Here is an 18,267-nt window from a genome sequence, read left to right as displayed (position 1 = left end):
ACTTTGCATTAGCTCTTCAACTATTAACAGCCAATGCTCAGCTTGAATGAGGTCTGAAATTCCTTCCAGGTGCACACAATAGGATCACCTAAATAGACCGAGAAGACTCATCTGAGCTCAAACGAATATGAAGTGCTCCTCCTCTTCACCCCCCAGTTTAAAATCCTGCATAACAGGTCTATCTGAAGCACATGTAAATGTTTTGCTCCTTTCAAAGGGAGCAAACATGCTGCTAGGACAATTCTCGTTATCACCTGTTTGGTTGCTGAGGGATCCTGCTTATGTCCAACCAGACACCGGTCTATCTTTGCGGTTATTGTGGGTACGGAGCCTGTATCAAACTGGATTTTAGTGTTAGATGTGGAAGGGCACTAGAATTCACAAGGAACACTCCCCCACACACACACCCAGCCTTTAAACCCCAATTTTAGTGTGACTGAAGACTTTTGGCACCTTGAAAATGCTATGATACTTAAAATTTTGGGCCTGACTGCAGCAAAGCAAACAGGAACAACTGCAAAAGTAGGTTGGTCTGGGCCTTCAAACCTTTACTCCATTGATCCAAGAGGAACTAGGAGTGCCTTAGTGAGACCCCTATTCACAGGCTGGTGAACCATACAAAGCTGGACCCTCACCTATCCTTAGTCAGAACACTGCTGAACTTGCCAAAGGATGGCAGGTGGACTCAACCTGCTGTATTTGGAATCTGTGCGAAAGACCTGAGGAGGGTGGACCCCATCCCACCTGAAATCCAAGGACAGAAAGATCTCAAGCATCATAAGGATGAGCCCATAGTTGACCCCAGGAACATAAAAAAGCTGAAGAGGACTTCCTGTGCAGAATCCCAGCAGCAAATGGACCTGGACTGAACTTTGTTGTTGCCTTTTGCCAAAACCTCTACCATTGTTTCCACAACTGGCACACAGTTAAAACTCTTAGAAAAGGTACCCATGGTGCCAAGGGCCCTGTGGCCAGGGAAGGTCCCCAAGGGCTGCAGCATGTATTATTCCACCCTGGGAGACCCCTCACTAAGCACATGCACACTGCAGCTTGTGTCTGCTGGTGGGGAGAAAAAGACCCTTCTCAGGGTGACATGCCCACAAACCACTGCCTGAGGCATAGGTAAGTCACCCCTCTATCAGGCCTTGCGGCTCTAAGGCAGGGTGCACTATACCACAGGTGAGTGCCTAGCTGCATAGCAATATGCCCCTACAGTGTCTAAGTCCATTCTTAGACATTGTAAGTGCAGTGTGGCCATATTGAGTATATAGTCTTGGAGTTTGTCATAACAAACTCCACAGCTCCATAATGGCTTCACTAAATATTGGGAAGTTTGGTATTAAACTTCTCAGCCCAATAAACCCACACTGATGCCAGTATTGGATTTATTGAACAATGCACCTAGAGGGAATCTTAGAGATGGACCCTGTATTTTACCCAATCTTTTAGTGCACGACTGACTGGCCTGTGCCAGCCTGCCACTAAGAGATGAGTTTCTGATCACATGGAGTGAGAGCCTTTGTGCTCCTGGTGGCCAGAAACAAAGCCTGCCCTGGGTGGAGGTGCTTCATACCTCCCAACTGCAGGAACTGCAACACCTGGGGGTGAGCCTCAAAGGCTCAGGCCTCCTGTTGCAGTGCCCCAAGGCACTCGAGCTAGTGGAGATGCCCGCACCCATGCAAAGCCCCACTTTTGGCGACAAGTTTGGCGGGAAAATTAGGGAAAGCAGGGAGGAGTGACCACCTCAGGTGGGACCAACCCTGAGGTGTCCAGAACTGAGGAGACCCCCTCCTTGCAAAATCCTCCATCTTAGTTTAGAGGACAGGGACCAATAGGGTTACGTCTGAGCAGAGAAGACGGAAGATAAAAACTGACTTGGCCCCAGCCCTACCGGCCTGCCTCCAGCTTAAAAAAAAAGTGATGCATCCTGCGTGTCCTGTGACCTCTGAGAAGCCTCCAGAGGACTGCGTGAATAACAGAGGACCAAGAACGTCCATGGACAGTGGCCCTGTCCAAGAAGAAACTCCATCTATGGACTCCAGAACCACTCCGGACCCACAAGTTCTGCCCACTCTGCACCTCACACCCACATCCCGAGCTGGTCCCCAGGCGATTCTGAGCAAGTGCCCACCCTCGATTGACCTTTCCAGTCCACCACGATGACGCCTGCAGTGTGAATCCAGAGGACCCCTCTAACAGCGAGAGAACCAGATGAAGATTCACAGCAAAAGGTACTCCTGCACCCGCAGCCCCCTGGCCTTGGGTTATCCGACCTTCGGTGCAGCAACATCCAGCAGGCGGCCCCTCTCCTTGTCTAGACTTTGCTTTCCCAGAACCGACCTCCTGGACTCCATCTGCAGCATTTTTGTGGCCCCAGGTCCCCCTACAGGAAAGAATTGGGGGCCCGATGGCGTGTTTGCACCCTGCACTCGGCCGCCCCTGCGCTGCTGAGGTTGTGTGTTTGGTGCTGACCTGTGTCCCTCCCGATGCTCCTCTAAACCGTCCAGGTCTGCTATCCGAAAACACGGGTACTTACCTGCAAGTAGGCCTGATTCTGAGTGCCCCCAGTCTCCATAAGAGCACATGTTAAATTTGCCTCATCTTTGACCTCTGCACCTGGCCGGCCCCGTGTTGCTGGTGGGGGGTGTTTGGGGTTAACATGAACATCAACGTGTGGACTTCCTAACCCCCGGAGACTGGAACAGTAAGTCTTCTACTTACCTTCATATCGTAGTAACTTTTCTTCACCCCAGGAACTGTTTCTGAAAATTGCACTGTCCCCTTTTAAAACAGATTATTGCCATTTATTTGAAAACTGAGGAAGTTGCTAATTCTAATCCAAGTGGTATTGATACTTATGGAATACTTATTTATTCATGTACTTAACTGCAACTTGAATCTTGTGGCTCTAGAAATAAACTAACAAAATAAATGTTTGCTATTTAGAAACCATTGGCCTGGACTTTGTCATGGAGTGTGTGCTTCCCTTATTGTCTGTGTGTGTACAACAAATGCTTTGCATTACCCTCCGATAAGCCGATAAGCTTGACCACACTACCACAAAAGAAAGCATTTGTTTTATCTACTTTAGCCTCTGTCATGCCTCTGGGAAACCCCTGCACTCTGAGCACACTATATCACATTTTGATATAGCATACACAGAGCCAGCTTCCTACAGCAGGCAAAGCCTCAGGGGTTCGCTTCTTGGACCCATCTGGAGATGTGCCTCTTCTGCACTGCCCAACCTTTCTTCGCACCCACATAACTAATAGAGCTGATCATCCACCTGGAACTCTTTTGTACGATCAAGGTAGAATGCCAACACTATTTTTTAGTCTAGGTGGCAGAGTCTCTCCTCTTCATTAAAAGGATGTAGGGGTGCGTAAAAAGTAGGGAAGGTGATGGATAGGCCTACATGGAAGGGGGTGACCACTTTTGGCAGAAAGGAGGCCCTAGTGCAAAGCACCAACTTGTGAGGATAGATGGAAAGGTAGGGTAGCTTAGATACCAAATACCTGCAGCTCACTCACTCTGCTGGCAGATGTGATGGCCATAAGGAAGTCTGTTTTCAAAGTGAGGAGTCTGAGAGGACAATTGTGGAGTGGCTCAAAAGGAGCACATATCAGAAAAATCTAAACCAAATTCATGTCCCATTGAGGCATAATGAATGAGGGTGGAGGAATCATATGAGTAAGGCTTTTAAGGAACTTATTTACAATTGGAGACTTAAACAAAAAAGGTTGATCAGGCAACCATAAGAACGCATAGATTGGAGACAAATACCCTTTGAGAGTGCCCATAGCAGAGCCCTGCTGGGCCAAGGAAAGTATAAACAATAGAACCTCAGAAAGAGCGGCAGAAAGGGTGTCAACAGCTTGCCTGTGTACCATGCCACAAATTTCTTCCAACAACAGGTGTATAGTGTTTTGGTGAAGGGACACCTGGCTGCCAAGATTACATTAAAGACTTAGGACGGAAGGTCAAAAGCTGTCAACTGCCATCGCTCAATCTCTATGCAAAAAGGCATAGAGTGAACAGGTTCAGGTGGAGAACCCTTCCCTGCAGCTACAACAGAAGCTCCTCCCGAAGGGGCAGTCTGATCAAAGGATCGATGGCCATACTCAATACCTCGGGATACCAGACTCTTTGTGCACCACAAGGATTACTTGGGCCCAGTCACTCTTGATCTTCTTGAAAACTCTGGGCAGAAGTGGTATGGTGGAACGGCGTATAGGAGGCCTGTGGTCCATTCCAGACTAAAAGTGCCACAGAGTGAGTGCCGCCTTGGAAACTCCAATGTGCAATACTGCTGACCTTATGCTTCTCTGCAGAGTATATCAGATCCAACCAAGTCTCTCCCTACTGCTGAAAAAGACCTTGCGCCACCTCCAGATGAAGACGTCATTCATGATCGACTAAGCACTGTCAGCTGAATTTGTCCACTCTGGCATTCAGAGAGCCCACCAGGTGTTGAACCACCAGGAAAATACCTTAATGTTCCAGCCATGTCCAGATAAACAGAGCCTTCTCACAAAGGGTCCACAACCCCACCTCGCCCTGCTTTTTGCAGTACCTTATGGCGGTGGTGCTGTTCTTGAACACCTGCACTACCTTTCACTCAAGAGAGAGAAGAAATGCTTTCAATTCTAGACTGATCACACAGAGCTCCAACAGGTTGCTGTGGAGGCCGGGCTCTGACGGAGACCAGATGCCTCTGTTCTCCGCCTCTCCCACATGGCCGCCCCAACCTGGGAGTGACACATTTGTCACTACTGTCAGATCTGGCTGGGGAAGGAAGAGGGATCTCTCCCTGCCCAATCGGGGTTTGTAAGCCATCACTGCAGCTCTCGCACAGTTCCCTCCGAGATCTGGACCATGTCAGAGAGATTCCCCTGATGATGCACCCAATGAAACTTCAGGTTCCACTGCAGAGCCTGCATATACCATCTTATATGTGTCACTAGCAGGATGCATGATGGCATGAGGCCCAGCAGCCTCAGAGACATTCTTACCAAAATCCAGGATTGCGCCTCAAACATTGGTACCATAGCATGAATAACCTGGACTCTCTGCTCAGGAGGATAAGCCCAAAACTGCACTGTGTCCAGAACAACTCGGATGAAAAAGAGCACCTGAGGAGTCAGACGTGACTTTAGCACGTTTGTAGTGAAGCCAGGTGAGTGAAGGAGGGCGGCCATAGTATGGAGGTGGCAGACGATAGCCTGGAGCATACCTGCCTTCAACTGCAAGATGTCAAGGTAGGGGAAGACTGAAACCCCTGACCTGCACAGATGAGCTGCGACCACCATAATAAACTTGGTGCACGCCTGAGGTGCGCTGGTAAGGCCAAAGGGGAGCACGGTGAGCTGAAGAAAGTGCTTGTGCCCTACCATGAACCGCAAGTAAGGTCTGTGGGCAAGCAAGATGGGAATACGAAAATAAGCTTCCTGCAAGACCAACACTACCATCGAGTCTCCTGAGTCCAGGGCAGAAACAACTTGAGACAATGTGAGCATTTTGAACTTCTTCTTCCTGAGGAAGAGATTCAGGGACTGAAGGTCTAGGATAAGGCGGAGGCCCTTGTCCTTTTGGGCACCAGAAAGTAGCAGGAATAGCAAACACGACCTACTTCTGGCACAGGGACTCTCTCTGTCTCCCTTGGCCAGGAGAGCTGTAACCACCTCGCGGAGAGGTGCCAAGTGATCCTCTGTCATCCGATTGTAGGATAGTGGCATGGATGAAGGGGTAGTCTCAAAGGGGAGGGACTATCTGCAAAACCTACCTACCTGATGCGATGGATCGCCAGCTGAGTAGGTGATGGAGAATCCTGCGTGGACTGGTCCATGGTGGGGGAGGGTCAGACTAGGAAGGTTTGGAGGCAAGCTGTGGAAAAAGGCGAGGGGGAGGAGGACTGGCCAGACTGCTGGCTCCCTGATCCACAAGTGGGGTGGATCCCACGTCCCTGGCCACACACAGGCTGTGCAGGGTGCACCGAGCAGTGGCTGGATGGGAGTGGACATGGCAGGATGCCCCATCCCTAGACATGAAAGTGGAGAAAAGCAGACTGAGGGGGCGAGAGGCAGCCACCAGGCAAAAGCACCTGGCCGCAGCACGAGAATCCTTGAAGCCCTCGAGCACAGAGTCTGCTGTCCATGAGGTTAAATTTGACATCCACAAAAAGCCAGACATCCTCAACCAGGTGTGGTACCTCAGGGCCACTGTCAATGCAACCGCTTACTCGGTTGTGCACAGTCTACATCAGATCGTGCACTTTGCTGCATTTCTACCATAAGCAACAGCCTGAGAGTACACAGCCTGGGAACCTCCGGAACCTGTGGCAGCTCTTACACAACTGTATCCCACAGAATGTGGGATTGATGGCCCAAAGGCATGCAATGTTCACGGACCACAATGCCAGGGTAGCAAAAGAAAACACCTTCCCAAGTTGGTCCAGCTTCTTGGATTCCCTAATAGGGGTGCGAAGGGGATCGCGCCCGGTATGTAGAGGTTAGGACTATTCATCTCTCAGGGGTGGGGTGTTGCATCAGGAACACTTGGTCAGTTGGAGCAGGGTGATGGCAGCAGGCAATAGTCCTCTACACAGGAGCCCCTTTGGATGGTTTGTATCAGGTACCCAAGCAGGACATCAGTAAGGGCTTCATTAAAGGGCAATAGGGGTTCAGTAGATAAAACCCCAGGCTGAAGCACCTCTGAGAGGAGTTTAGTCTTGCCTGCCACCGCAAGCAGCTCTCCACAACACCAGTGAGTAGGACGCTCCCTCATCCATAGCCACGGCAGGGGGAGAGAAAGCATGCCAATGCCTAGGGAAGTATCCAGACCACTGACTTCACCCAGGTCCGTATGCCGGACCATAAAGTCTGGGAGTTGGTATTTTAAAAGAACCAGTGACCCCTTCCATTCCTCACCGTACCCCAACTCATAAGAATAAGGGTCAGTATTTGAACAAAGGGGGCAAGGCTCTGGTCAACATCGGAATCTGCATTGTGCTACACCGATCCAGCTCCGTGACGGAGTTGGCAATAAGGATGGGGTCGGCGCTGCCCGAGGGCATGGGAGGCGCCGTGAGCAGCGGCTTCAAGGTAGATCAAAGTAGTAAGACCGACACCGGTTTGGATACAGGGACAGATCTATGGGTGCCGCTCCTGGAGCCGCCGATGCAGACACCGATGGGGCCCCTTCTGACCCCATGGAGCCTGAAGGCACTCCAGCAGAGTCAGGCTGCCCAAAAATGAGGAGCACGGCCTCATAAAACTCTCTGAGTTGGGCAGGGGTCGCTCCACCTCCCAGAAACTCAGGGAGGTGCGTAGCCAACCCAGACACAGGCTCCTAGAGAAACGATGCTCCCTCATCGACCAACAGACAGCTGAAGTCAAAGAACGCTGGTTCTTCTTTGATTTCTTCTTATGCCTCAACTATCCGATTGTTCCGAGGAATTGGAGTGGGACAAAGAGGGGGCTCCGCAACCGATCCTTGGACCTTCTCCTCAACCGAGATCAGGACCTATGCAGAGCTGAGTGCTAAGCCACCAGGAGCTTTAGAGACCGCTCCCTCAAAGCTTTCAGATTCATGGGCCAGCACTCAAAGCACAACTTCAGGTTGTGGTCACGCTCCAGACACCAAAGGCACGCGAGATAAGGATCTGTCACAGACATCGCCTGATTACAGAATCTGTAGGGCTTGAACACAGTCTTACGCAAAGACATCCTCGACACACCAAGAGTGTAGACACTCAAAAATCTTCAACAAAAAAAGAAAAAACACCAGTCAAAAATTGACTAGTTGCTCTTTCTTCGGATCAACACAGGCTGGCGCGGAAGAAAAGAACTGATGTCAGCACGCCGATGTGGCGCCTAAATAGGACCCAAAACGTCATATTCAGTGTGGACAATGCCGACGACGGACACAGAGCCAATCAACGCCACCTAACGGCACACAGGGATACTGCTTGAGAAAAGCCCCGGATCCAGGCTGACCTCTGGGTGAAATTCTAAGGTAAGGAATCATCAACTACATGTCTCTGTCAGATAGGTGGCATCACCATGTTTAGTGACTCAAAGTCAGGGGTGGCTTACATGCAGTCCAACTTACAGGGTGGTGCAGTCTCATAACATCACCTACTAGCATGCTGGAGCATGGTTGGTGAAGATCTCTGGATCCAGTCTGGCCAACTGAGGATATTCAAAAGGTGATGAATCTGTGGTTAGAAGTATCTATCAGAACTAATTATTCTCAGACAAACTCCATGTGTATTCCTTTACTCATTCTCTCAGATGTGCACTAATGCTCACACACTTGCAGGACCCCATTTATTTTACAGGAGGAACAATGATTCAAGAATTTGATCCAAATAGTCATTAAGAAACTGCTTAGATACAACTTAAGTTCAATTTCTGTTATACACCTCAACAAGATAAATAATACATCTCTCCACTATTTGTAGTGAGTATTTTTTCTTTATTTTACTGGAGAATTCATTAAATCTCTCCAACTACATTAATTTGTTATGGTCATTCATTATCTTCCATAAATTGCTATTTTGCCTCCATGTGTTGTTGTAATGTCAACGTGTTCTTCTAATGAAGATTCAAATAAATCTAAAACGAATAGTAAATGCAGATCATGCAAATGAACAAGATATTTACATTTGATAACTCTCTTTCTGATAGACACTTTACCTAACCATAGATTCCTCAATTTTGTAATATTCCAGAGAATTATTTCATAGCATTGGCACTGTGCTGCTATGTGGTGCTGTCTGTGTGTTCCACCCCAGAAGTGACAAAGAAGAGCCATATATGTAATGTCAGTCTCCTGCATGACTCTTTCAGCACTCTCCGACTCAGAGTACAAAAAAGAGGAGGTTCCAGTATGCAGATCTGTAAATTGAGATCTTCTCAAATGAAAGTGTTTTTACATGTCCTGACAGTGAAGTACTGGAAAATTCTGTTTTCACTATTTAACGGCATATCTCACTCATAGGTTTACAAAGGGACTGCCTTTTAAGTGCAGTTTCCCATTTGGAGCAGATGAGATATGGAGTTTGGGGTCTCTGAAATCATAATTTGAAAATACACCTTTTGGTAAACTTGGTTTTTAGATTGTCAGTTTGAAAATGTCACTTTTAGAAAGTGGTAATTTTCTTGCTTAAACCATTCTGTGCTTCTGCCTGCTTGTGTATTCCATGTCTGGGTCAGACTGTCAGTTGAGCTGTTGTGAATTCCCTCTACAGTGACACAAAGGGAGCTGGGGTGTAGCCTGCATTTCCTGATGGGTCTCCTGGGCTAGAGTGGGGAGGGAGGAGCTGACATTTACACCTGAAAGGGCTGTGCCTGTCCTCACAGGATGGAGAGTGTCTGGGGCCAGGTCTGGGCAAGGCAGGAATTTGTGAACAACAGATAATTTCCTTTTAAGTTTGCCTTCTTCAAAGGCAGAAAGGAGTATAAGTAGTGGACCCAAAACCCCAAACTTGTAGAACACTTCTGGATCAAAAAGAACCTCTGTCAAGGAAAAGAGTTGAAGAGTTGGAGGAGGAGTACTGCCTGTTTGCTGTGTGTGCTTTGCTGGGTTGGCCTGCAGTGGCTGCTTCAGCTTTAGAGAGGACAAAGATTGGACCTTGTTGTGTAACCTACTCGTGAAGTTTCTCCAAGGGCTTGGAGTAGACCTTGCCTCCTGTTGGAAGTCTCAGGGATATCAAAGACTTCAGCTTCATCTGCCTACAGCACTGGGAACTGTTTTGTGCTGCAACAGAAGAAAAACCACAGCGTCGTCGTCAATGACGGCGCTGCCTGCACCGTGACCTGACGAGGCACATGGAGTCGTGCCCCAAGTCGCACCGCAAACCTGGTCTCACCAATGCCGCCGTCACCAAGCCACTGCTTACACCATGATCTGTGGGCCCGCACTCTGCATCGCCTTGCTCACACCACAGCCTTGGCATTCCAGGCTGACACTAACGCTGCTGCCTGCACCATGGACTGAGGACACTGTTTGTGAGGTACATGATGCACCATCTCGTCACGCACAGCAGCCCCGGGTCCACAAATGGCAGCGCCATCGACTCCAGTGCTGTCACCAGATGCCCCTGTCACCACCGTGACCTGTTGGCATTGCACGAAGCCCACCCCGCGTCACACTGCCGCCTTGGGCCTACCGATGACATTGCTTCAGCAATGAAGCGGCTGTTGCCTGCACACTGACCTGGAAACACTGCACGTTGCACTGCCCCACTTCACACCACAGCCCTGGTCTCACCAACGCTGCAGGATGTCATCACCGAACCGCTGCCTGCACCGTGACCTGTGGGCACCGCACGCTGCATCGTCTCGGTACGCACAGCAGCCTTAACCCCATCCACGCCACTGCTCCTGACTTCATCATCAGCCCGGAGTTCGATCTGCAGCGCATGTGACTTCAAGGGCCTGAAGACCCCCGCACCGACCCCTGGAACAGACGGCTGCGACGCCGCAGTCCGAATCTCATCACGAGAATCAGGACGCCCTATATTTCCAAGGTACTGTTTGCAGGCTTCCCGATACTGTAGCTGGCCCGCAACACTGCAGCCGGCCTGAACTGTTGGATTTGTTGTTCACGACGCCGGAGCTATTGACTTCAAGGAACTGTATTTTTAAGTAATTCTTGCAAAATCCATATCTTTATTATTGTATGTTGGATTTTTCTCGTTTTGGTCTTGTTTTGCACAGATAAATATTGGCTATTTTGTCTAAAACTGGTAGGGTGTCCTTTTGTAGTGTTTTCATTGTGTTACTGTGTGTTATGCGCAAATGCTTTACACTTTGTTTCTGAGATAAGCCTGATTGCTTATGCCAAGTTACCGAGGGGGTGAGCAGGGGTTATCTGAGCTGGGTCTCTCCCTTATCCTGACTAGAGTGTGGGTCCCTACTTGGACAGGGTGCAAATCAACTACCAACTAGAGACTCAATTTCTAACAGTATATAACATTTGTTTCCCAAATGCCTCAATCCTTTCTGATCTCTGTCATGAAATTATTTAGAATCCACCTTTCTGGTGAATGTTTGGACCACCAAATTCTCAGGAGTAGGATGCTGTGTAAGAAAGTTACAAGGTGACAGTCTGTGGTGTATGTGGTGTCTGGCTGCCTGCCTTTTCACTGGAGGACAAGAGTAACGCTTTAGGCCAAGTGCTCATAAGGGTGTCAGTTAAGGCTTCATTGAACAGAAGGGCTCAGAAGAAGAAAGCCTGTGATGCAAATCTTCTGTGAGGATATTAGTCTTAACTTCAACGGAAAGCAGTTAGGCGATCTAAACAGAGGTAAATCAGTGGACCATTAACCTTGTGAAACTACAGCGCATTGTGTATATAGTCCATTTCATACCTCAAAAGTCAAGAAAATATAAACGGTGCTCTAATAAATAGGTAACACAATTTCATAGCAACAAGATGAAACCTCACTGTAATCCATTTTTTCCAAAATTGACTTGGAACGTTTTCATTTCACATACACAACCGTACTGGTTTTATATATCAATACATCAAATAAGACACAACTTACTGTGTATCCCACAGGAGTCTCAAGAGGTGTGTTCTGTTTCTGTTGGCAACTGACGTGATAGAATGTGAAAAGCAAGTGGTGATGGTCTGTTAACATGGCAGGAAGCCTAATCTTTATCTCTTCGTGGAAATCAGGAGACCTGTACAAGGAATACATTTTGGTACAAAATTTGATTCAATATTTGAAACACCTATTCAACATCACAAGAGCATACAATGAGCACAAATGCTGCATTTTCCATACCACAGTTCAATGTAATTGTTAAATGACCCCTTAGACTGGTTAATTATCATCATGATCGGTGTGATTTATTTGGGGGCAACAAGTTAGGGGATGACATAATCAGAACTCATGTTCAAACACAGAATGGCCTAACTCCGACCTTGATTGCAGGAGCATGCAATAGCGTTTTGTACTTATTGTGTGCCTTAAATTCTCAAACAGTGGTTTCTGGGAGCTCAAGACAAGTTACCTACCTTTGGCAATGCACCTTCTGATGGACACTCTATGGAAATATAGATGTCCATCTGGACAGAGACCTTTTCTGTACTGCCTTCCCTTTCTTGGTTCCGAAGAATCCCAAAAAGAGCTGATTATCCACTCAATGGTCGTTTGTGTGGTCACTGTAAAAACTCAAAGTGCTTCTACGATCAAGCCAATGGACCACTTCCTTTTCATTTAAAAGGTGGCACAAAAACATTGGCAGAGCGATGGACTGCCTGAAGTGAAAAGGTGTCACTTGTTTGGGTAAGAAGGCTGCCTGTAGCCTCAGCACTAATTTGTCTGAGAAGACTGTGTTGTATGGCTATTGCACTGAGTGTGCCCACAGGTCGTTCATGAGGTGCAAAAAGGTAACAGCAACAGGAAAACTTGCTTTGAACATCAGTAACTACAAGAGCAGCTGGCTCAAAGGCATGCAAATAAGAACACTAAGTTTAAGTCCCATTGAGGCATGACTAACAGTTTCCAGGGAAACATGCAAGTCTGACCTTTGATAAAACACATCATAATAGGTGATTTAAATAATCTGGTTTGATCAGGTGAAGACAAAAAGGCTGTAAAGGTAGACAGAAAAATCTTAAGTGCCCAATGCAAGGCATTGTTGGGCCAATGGAGGGGCAGGTTGCAGTAACTAGAGTACTATCCAAAGTGGTAACTGGATCAGAGACATCTGCTCATTCGTAGAAGCTCCGGGCACTATATTCTCCTGGCCCAGTCTGAGATGATTAAGCTAAGTAAGACATGGTGTCTCCTGTTTTTCTTCAAAACATAATGCAGGGGAGGTAGCAATGGGAACCATTCCCCTCACAGTCAAGAGTAAATCTCCAAGTGACTTTCCTGGAGGAGACACCAACGTGCAATAGTTTTGACACTGCAAATTCTTGACAGAGGCAGACAGGTCAAACCAGGGCATGTCCAAATGATCTAAGATGGCTCCAATCATGCTCTATTACAGAGCATCTGTCCAGCTCATCTCTTATGGCTTTCTGAGATCCTACTAGACGGTTTGTTACCAGAAAAAGTTGTGCAGGTTCAGTCACCTCCGAAGACATATGGCCTCCTGGCAAAGAATCCAGAGACCCACTCAGGAAAATAACGGCACTGGTTGCTGTCCCTCTTGTTGCGCTCATGTTCTCTGTGACACTCTGCACTAGGCTTTCAGAGCCAGATGGATAGCCGGAGGCTCCCTAAGACCGACAGGGAGGTGGCTCTCTGTCAATCCCACAGGCATCTGATCTCCACTGCCCCCTCATGACCCCCAAACCCAATAGTGATGTATCTACCACAACCGCAAAGGAAGTGTGGGGGAGTGGCCTGCCTCTGTGAGATTTGCAGCCCTACATTCTGAGATTCCACCGAAGGACCTGCATATGCAGTTGTTGAGGTATGAGAACAGATATATATATATATATATATATATATATATATATATATATATCCCTGTCCTGTGAAGAGGGACAGCAATTACTGCCATTATTTTCCTGAACACCCAAGGAAACAAAGAAAGACTGAAAGAGAGCACAGAAATTTGAAAATGTCCCAACCCCACTGTAGACTGCAGATAACGTCTTTGGGACTGTGGGACGGGTTTATGAAGATGTGTCCCGCAGTCTCCTGGGTACAGAGCACAATTAATCCAAAACAGGATGAGCATTCTGAATTGGTCTTGCCTCAAAAAGGCATTCAGTAGGCTGAAGTCCATTATAGCACTGAGGCTTCTAGCCATCTTCAGTACGGGTAGAGGCACAAACAAAACCTACTTCTCTCCAAATCCAGCAGCCGCTCAATAGCACCCTTGGATCAGTTGAAGGTTGACTTCTTGGAGCATCACCCTGAGGTGAGAGTAAAATGGGTGGGGAAGAAATGAAATGGGCCACTGACCCTCTCAATTATTGTTAAAAAAACATCTGTCCGATGTGCTAGAGCTCCAGCTGGGAAAGGAATGTCACATCCTGCCTCCTACCGTGAGTGTGGGCCTATGAGGCAAAGTTAAAGTTACCTGGGAACCACTACAGCACAGGAATAAAAATTAAAGGAAAGCTGTACCTGGTGGTGAAAATGGCTTTGGTGGCTGCCACGTCCGCTAGCATTATGAGTGACTTTTCAAAACCTGTACTACCAGGCATTAAGGAGTAGGATGCCTTGCAACAAAAAAAAAAAAAACAGGATCACCAGGGGCTAATATGGGTCACCTGACCAGATGCCCTGGGTATGGCTTAAGCAATGCTTAGAGAGAGCATTGTTGAACGGCAAAAGTATTTCAGATGGTGTAAGACTTGGTAACAGGTCTTCCATTCCTCATCATCCTGTGGAATACTTTGCATACCCTGAACCGCATTAAAATCAGAGGCGAAAAAAGCTTCTAGTCTCTGATTGCACTGTCATCAAGGAAGAAGGCAACAGTTAGAGTATGGCTTCATATTGACTGCCTGTTTTGTAATCTTGCAGCACAACAAAGGCCTGCAGCAGGTGGATTGCACTGTTCAATGTGTGAAAGAGCTTTGTGATGAACACTTCTACCTGTAGGTCTGTCTTAGTCTGGTTTTGTGACCTAACACACTCATCCCAATTTGTGATGGTTGTGGCAATATGGTTCGTATAGAAAAGAATGGACAAATAAAACACCAGCTACAATAAAAATTTCAACAGTGGGTATTGATGAAACTGCTACATGCTTCCTGACATCAACAACCGACAGTTATATTGCCATTGTCTATAAAATGATCAATGAAAGGATACAATGAAAACTACACCTTCCACACAAAGAAAAAGAGAAAATGATACGTTCATTACCTATTATGGTAGACAACGCTTGTGTAGGCTTCTTTTGAAAATTCCGGACAGCTCGATTTGCCAAATATTACCTATATAAATATATAAAAAGAGCTGAAAAAATAGACAAACTAAATTGTGGTGCACACCATGATGAAGTATATGCTTATAGAATGTAATTAAGATTTGACTCTGAAGAGAACTTTATAAATTTTAGAACTCTAGAAAAAAGATATGGCAGAACAATATGCACTAGACAAAATGAGCACTCAAATACAGTACAGTTCGACATGAAGAAGTGAGCCATCTATCTTTCTGAAAAATTTTAAATGCATGAATTGTTTTTAACTACCTACAAAGCAGTAGTTGTCCTGAGGAAATAATAAAATAAAGATTGAAGAATCTAGGTAATAAGTAAAACTGTAATCACATTCAAGGCACACATTCACACAGTGGCAGAGGGTAGGAGCTGTAAAACTTTCTGGCCTCGCCTAGTGACAAGAAATGCTATGTACTCATACTGTATTCATGGCCATGGTATATTTTCCTATCATATATGCAGCCAGTTCAGTACAGTTTCTGTTTCTGAATATTTAAAATGAGAATTCTGGGTAAAAAACGCCAGGTCTTACCCAGATCCAAAAATGGAGCAACTCATCGTGAACTAAAAGGATCAGAAAATGGAAAGAATCTAGTATCTCGAGGGCTCGCTCACTCCTTTGTTCAGAGTACCTCTCAGATCTCCCTATAACTTATCGTTATCAATTATCACACAGCTTGCCTCTATAAATGCTTAGAAAGGAAACAAGTTCCAAACTATGTTTTATGAGTTGTACAGACATCCAAAGTTGGTCAAGAAAAAGCTTCTTTGAAATAATTGGCTCCAAAGCAGAACTCTAGCTGTCAGGGCTAGAATTTTCAATTTCAAGGACTGCACACAACTTTTTTCACTGCCAAAATTCTTTGATAACACCATAGACCCAAATCAGTGGTTCTTAACCTTTTGACTTAAGTGGACCCTCCCTTTATCATTACTGGAAACCAGAGACCCCCGCTGAATCACTAGTGGAATCCGGAGACAACCCAATGAGCCATCCTTGAAAGCTGGAGCCCCCGCCAACTATTCACAAAAAATACAGAAACATGAATTAAACACATACACAAATGATAACACATTTTTTTAAATTTGAAAACAAATATACATTTAAAAAAAAAAATCATAGGAAGGTTGGAGCTATTCTAAATTGAACTGGAAGCCACATCAATCTGAGAATACTTATTTATTTAACCTCCAATTTCAAATTCCTCGATAGTTTCAGTATAAGTTAACATTTTGAATTGTACATTTAGGCACTTTATTTAAATACACTTTATTGATCTCTTAATATTATTTCTTTTTCTAAGCAGTTGTGGGGCCCCTGAGGAGGCTTTGTGGACCCCCAATGGTCCCCAGACCAGAGATTGGGAACCACTGCCCCAATCAATTAAGCAAAATATCACAGGACTCTCTTCAACACATATTAACCCAAGAATACCAACCTACATTAAAAAGCAACTGTAACTTCGGGCTTATTACTCTAAAACCCACTGCCGCTTATTGCAGCTAAATGTTGAAGTTGCCACCTTAGTCAACTACGTTATTTTATCTATTTACTATATAAATGTGTTTTTACAGTGCAGATTTTAGCAACTGAAGAAGGCAAGAATTTCGCAGAGGACAACAATAGCATTAAGAGGACATTTACAGTATACAAGCAGCCAATGCAAAGCTCTTATCAACAACACGTCTTTTTTAACTGACTGCAGATAAACAAACATAAAAAACACCCTTTACACCAAAATGGCAATTACTACATAACCTCATGGAGGGAGACCTAAAGGTTGTGTGGTTTCTTTTGAGAATTTTTTGTGTCAAACATACAATGTGATGCAGTGTTACTGTGCCCAAACAAACTTTACTGAAAATGGTTGTAATCCATTCAGGAAATTATTCATTTTTGATACTGAGAACTCTCTCCCAAAATACTATGAAGAGAATGAGCTAAATGTTTACCTCAAGTAATTACGGTTTTTCTTTTCCTCTCTTTACAGCCACTTCGATAAAGTCACAGAAATCTTATTTCTACTCCTCGGTTTCATCTTATTCCTATTCCCTGCAGAAGTTGTTCAAGAGCTGGGGATAATATTGTGATTGTTTAGATCAATGCGTTATTAAAATAGGTGCACCATCAACCCTAACCAGAGTTCTGGAGAAGATGGCTGCTTATCTGTGGTAGGTCAGCACTATGGAATGGAGGGCCACCATAAATTCGACTACAATTACTCACATTCTAAAACTGCCTACAGCTAAACTCCTTTAACAGTATCTACAAAACAAACACATAGCTGCACAAATTTGGATATATTTTTCTGCTGTTTATTTTTGCATTGCTTATGAAAATTAAAAAAAACTAAAAGACTTAACTGGCCTCAGAACTTGTTAAACTAAACACAGTAGTTTTTCCAGGGCTAGCCAAAAGAAAACTGCATCACGAATTCCACAAGAACAATATGCCTCCTTTTATCTGGTAAACAGACTTTTCAATTGAAGCAGGAAGGCAGTTGTCAACTGATGGACAAACATAGCTACTGCTGAATCAGAAACTAATGTTTGAATGAAGTTCTGTGTGACCTCAGAGCAAAGGGTTACATTTTCTGTTCTAACAAACACGAGAGAGGCCAATTACAAACTGAGCATATACATTAAACAGAGAATGATCAAGACATGCCCACGCCACAATACTTGTGTAAATTTGCACTGGAAATCGACATCAGACCAAACGTGAATAAGACCAAGAGACAGAATTGCAGACTTTTTTTCTGTGGAATTCTGTGCAGCAACAAAACATTCTATACATTCTTGAAATTCAGAGTGATGTCACCCACCCTACACTCACAATATTTCACTTTCTCAGCAACGGGTGATAGTAGACTGTATAATCATGATAAACAGGTTACTTACCTTTGGTAATACTCTTTCAGATACATACTCTATCTAACCACAGACTCCTCACCTTGTGATTTCCTCTCAGGCATCCGAATGGATCAGGAAAACTCACAAGCAGTACTCCTGCGTGCTTGTTATGTGTCACAGTTCGATTCCAAATCAGTGCTATTCCGCTCTGGTACTGACGGACCAGCATGTAAGTGCCACCCATGCACGCCAATGTCGGCTTATTTCGTGAACTCTTTTGTGCCCTCAACACAGAGCCCATCAGCAGATTCAACAATCCACCAAACAGATTCTTAGATCGGGATTTTTTTTAGACAGAAGAGCCCATATCACAGAACCGGGGAGGTGGGAGGGCAGTGAGGAATCTAAGGTTAAAGTATCTATCAGATAAAGCACTAACAAAGATAAGGAAACTATTTTACTGATGGATACTTCTAACCACAGATTCTTC

At 45.6% G+C, this 18,267-nt stretch overlaps 1 protein-coding gene across 10 annotated transcripts in view; it reads right to left on the bottom strand.

Annotated features, from left to right (window-relative positions):
- DOCK7 (dedicator of cytokinesis 7) overlaps positions 1-18,267 on the bottom strand; it is a 1,022,674-nt gene that overhangs the window by 488,841 nt on the left and 515,566 nt on the right. For all 10 annotated transcript variants that reach the window (XM_069232530.1, XM_069232531.1, XM_069232532.1 and 7 more), the window contains 2 exons: positions 14,846-14,916; positions 11,552-11,690 (listed from right to left, as the gene is read on the bottom strand). In XM_069232530.1, the coding sequence (XP_069088631.1) occupies positions 11,552-11,690; positions 14,846-14,916 (210 nt within the window). The remainder of the gene's footprint in view (positions 1-11,551; positions 11,691-14,845; positions 14,917-18,267) is intronic.

This window comes from Pleurodeles waltl, chromosome 4_2, assembly GCF_031143425.1.
Source record: "Pleurodeles waltl isolate 20211129_DDA chromosome 4_2, aPleWal1.hap1.20221129, whole genome shotgun sequence".
In the NCBI taxonomy this organism is placed as follows: domain Eukaryota; kingdom Metazoa; phylum Chordata; class Amphibia; order Caudata; family Salamandridae; genus Pleurodeles; species Pleurodeles waltl.
This window is presented reverse-complemented; position numbering and strand designations above follow the sequence as displayed.